The 3,476-nt window shown below is 42.5% G+C and overlaps 1 protein-coding gene across 1 annotated transcript; it reads right to left on the bottom strand.

Moving 5' to 3' along the window:
- Positions 1 to 1,400: 1,400 nt before the first annotated feature.
- LOC103522237 (putative uncharacterized protein DDB_G0277255) lies at positions 1,401 to 2,484 on the bottom strand (the record flags this gene model as incomplete). The annotated part of the gene is made up of 2 exons (XM_008487340.1): positions 1,401 to 1,773; positions 2,153 to 2,484. Coding segments are annotated over 2 exons (705 nt in total), but the record flags the coding sequence as incomplete, so codon positions are not given.
- Between the last annotated feature and the right edge of the window lie 992 nt (positions 2,485 to 3,476).

Below are 3,476 nucleotides of genomic sequence, written 5' to 3'. Positions count from 1 at the left end.
GGAGGGCGTGGGTTCAATCCCAGCCGAGGTATGGAATTTTATCCTCAAAATAATTTGAGAATTTGACCACAATAGGGCCGTGGGTTCAATCCCAGCCGAGGTATGGAATTTTATCCTCAATATAATTTGAGAATTTGACCACAATAATAGTACTCCCACTGCTGGAGTAAAGGGACTTTTCAGTCCTATGCGAGCAGTATAAATAAGCACTATTATTATTATTATTATTATTATTATAGTGTGAATCAGGCTTTAACTGCTTAAACCATCCTTTGGGGCTGTTTGCCCCTACACCTAATCCTCGGATTGGGCTTTTTGTGTATGGTGTTGTGGTTTCACAAAGTGGACAGTGAATTTACTTGCACGAGGACATCTCAATCGCAGTGAATTCCACGAGGACATCTCAATCGCAGTGAATTTACTTGCACGAGGACATCTCAATCGCAGTGAATTCCACGAGGACATCTCAATCGCAGTGTGCTGTTCTAATTCCAGCCACTATTTATCAGGTAGACCTGACAAGTACGGCTGATCAAGTTCGCCTGTCAGGTCTACCTGAGAGTGAGTGACTGGCTTAAGAATACAGTGTATTGGTCTTATGATGAGAATCTGAGTATTCTCGAAAGCTCACCAAATATTACCACCAGTTGTATGTCGAATCTCAATTGTCTTTTAAATTTTTAATTTTTAATACAGTGTACGTATTCACTGTCGAAATTTCATTAGAATCATTAGACTCACAACAGACCCTTTCGAAAAATTTGGATATTCCGAGAAGCCTCAACAAGACTAGAGGCTAGACTAGACGCGTAGATAAAGTTTTCCCATAATATTGTAGGTAATTTCACTCCGGACAGCCACACTACTTACGTTAGATGGCTTATTTATACTGCTCGCATAGGACTGAAAAGTCCCTTTACTCCAGCAGTAGGCTACTACTATTATTGTGGTCAAATTCTCAAATTATATGAGCGAACCCATGCACATACCTATACGAGTACCTACTTGAGTAAGTAAGAGCTAAGAGCTGAATAGGTCTAACTTACCAAGGTCTTTTGTTACGAGGGAATTGACCCTCGTCCGTCTGGCATACCTACTAGCTTCTTAAATTACCGACCTATGTCAACCTAAAGAAAAGCCTAAAGTTAACCTTTTACTTGTTCACAATGTATAGATAATAATAATAGTGCTTATTTATACTGCTCGCATAGGACTGAAAAGTCCCTTTACTCCAGCAGTAGGCTACTACTATTATTGTGGTCAAATTCTCAAATTATAAGAACATAAAATTCCATACCTCGGCTGGGATTGAACCCACGCCCTCCTGTTTACCAGGCGAGCGCCTTGACCACTACACCACCGAAGGCAGGTAGTGTTTCTACTTGACCCTAACTCCTTACCTGGACTCCGCCATCTTCTCCTTGTTGTTCAACTTGGTACACTCGTTCTCGATCTTGAGCAAATTGTCAATGTCCTTGTTGTTATTGTTGTTCTCCTTCTCCCCACTCCTCTTCTTGACACCTCCACCTCCACGCTTCTCATTATTCTCATCCCTCACTGTAATCACATCCTTGAGGTTGGTCACTCCTCCACTCACGTTGGACACGGAGGTGGCGTAGGTGGACGAGACGCGATGGCTGGGGGTGGTGTTGAAGTTCTTGTTTTCGTCGAAAAGGTTCTCAAAGGCGGGGTTGGCTTCGTAGGGGTGAACTTTCTCCGAGCTGGTGCTGTTGGAGTAGTATGTGTTGTTGTGTTTGGCGCCTAGCCAGCTCCCTGTGGACATGAGGAGGGGTTTACATTAGGTATGTAATATGTAGCGAAAGGTTTCTTCTAAATAGATAGGTACTTATTGACTAGTAAAAAAATACAATAGGTAGGTATTCCGGCTTAGGCACGAATTGACATACTTGTTAGGACCACACTCGCTAACTACGAGTAATTTCCATCGCTATAGTCCGGCAGGTTGAGTATCTATCCATAAGGTTCAACTTCCCCCTCTCTTTTATGGCGCTACTAAGACGCCGTAGTTCGTTTGATCTAAAAGGTAAATCTTTTACAAGAATCTGAACGAATGTGTAAAACCAAAAGTCATTGACTTTGGTTACAAAAACTCGCTAAAAACGTCAAATGGCTGAGAGAATCTTTTTCTTACCTGACAGATTCTTCAACGCTGCCTCCGTCTCCCTTATCAACGTCTCATCGTCCACACAATCCTCACTGGAGTTATTCTTCATGAACTTCTTGCCCGGGTTGTTCAAATTGGTCTCCCCACTATTGTTGTTATTCCCTGGCGTAGCGGACACCAACGCGCGCTTTTTCTGCGGAAGCATGCTGTCGTGCGTGATGTTCTCGACTTTCTTCCTCTTCTTCTTGTTGTCCGGGGAGTTTTGCTCGTCATTGGCGTTGGCGGAGAGGGAGTTGTTGTTGAGGGAGATCTTGCGATGCTGCTTGAGGGCGGCGGTGATGCTGGGCGTTGAGTTGAGGCTGAAACAGAGACAAAACGGGGATATGGTTGGTTAAAAGATTCAGTAACTTTGAGAAGGTCCGTTTTAACTATTGGGTTGTGTGGAAAGCATTTTCTATACAAACAAACTGGGATGATTGGTTAAAAGGTGTTGAAGGAATGTGGAAGTGTCAGAATCGTGAATTCCAAACAAAGAATGAGAGCTTATTGGCGTTATTGCCGTAGGTATCGGAGTTGGGAGTTGTTACCTATTGTTGATGGCAATTTTATGACGGTGCGGCGATGCTTGTAGAAGACTTGAGAGTAAAACAGATGGGAGAGTATGGCATAACATGGTTGGATATAATGAAATCAAGACCATCGTTCCCCCAAAAATAAGGAATTGACGGTGCGGCGATGCTTGTAGAAGACTTGAGAGTAAAACAGATGGGAGAATATGGCATAACATGGTTGGATATAATGAAATCAAGAACATCGTTCCCCCAAAAATAAGGAAAATTCTAATTCTTTGTCATTGTCTTCGATAATGTCTATTGTCTTTCAAAAGAGTTCAGGAAAATACTAAGCTGAGCTGGTGACTGGTGTCTCAAGCTCAAGCTGATCTGAGGACATAATCTGTCATTATCGTCACCGCAAAATGACAAATTATAGGTCTCGTTTCATAATTAATTATATTCAATATTGGCAATATCATTGAAAAGCAACTTTTCTTAAGAAAGGGTTAGGGTTCATTAGAAAAAACTATGTAAAAACAGCTCTCAATCTCCTCCTCCTCCTCCTTCTAATATTCTTCCTTCTCATCCTCTTTCTTCGCCGTCTCCTCCTGCTTCTCCTCCTCCTCCTTCTCCTCCTCGTCCTCCTCCCAAAAAACTCTCTTCTCAAGGAGCTAATTCTCAAACATTCTTCAAAGACTACCACTTGCACACCCCCCCCTTTTTCCCTCTCAGAAGGATAATTTTGCAAAGTCATTTCCCATAATGAGAGAAACCTTCCCGGTCCTCCCGTCTCTTCT

This window comes from Diaphorina citri, unplaced genomic scaffold (genome assembly GCF_000475195.1).
Source record: "Diaphorina citri unplaced genomic scaffold, Diaci psyllid genome assembly version 1.1 scaffold7514, whole genome shotgun sequence".
NCBI lineage: Eukaryota > Metazoa > Arthropoda > Insecta > Hemiptera > Psyllidae > Diaphorina > Diaphorina citri.
The sequence above is the reverse complement of the archived record's forward strand: the minus strand, read 5'-3'. Positions and strand labels throughout refer to the sequence as shown.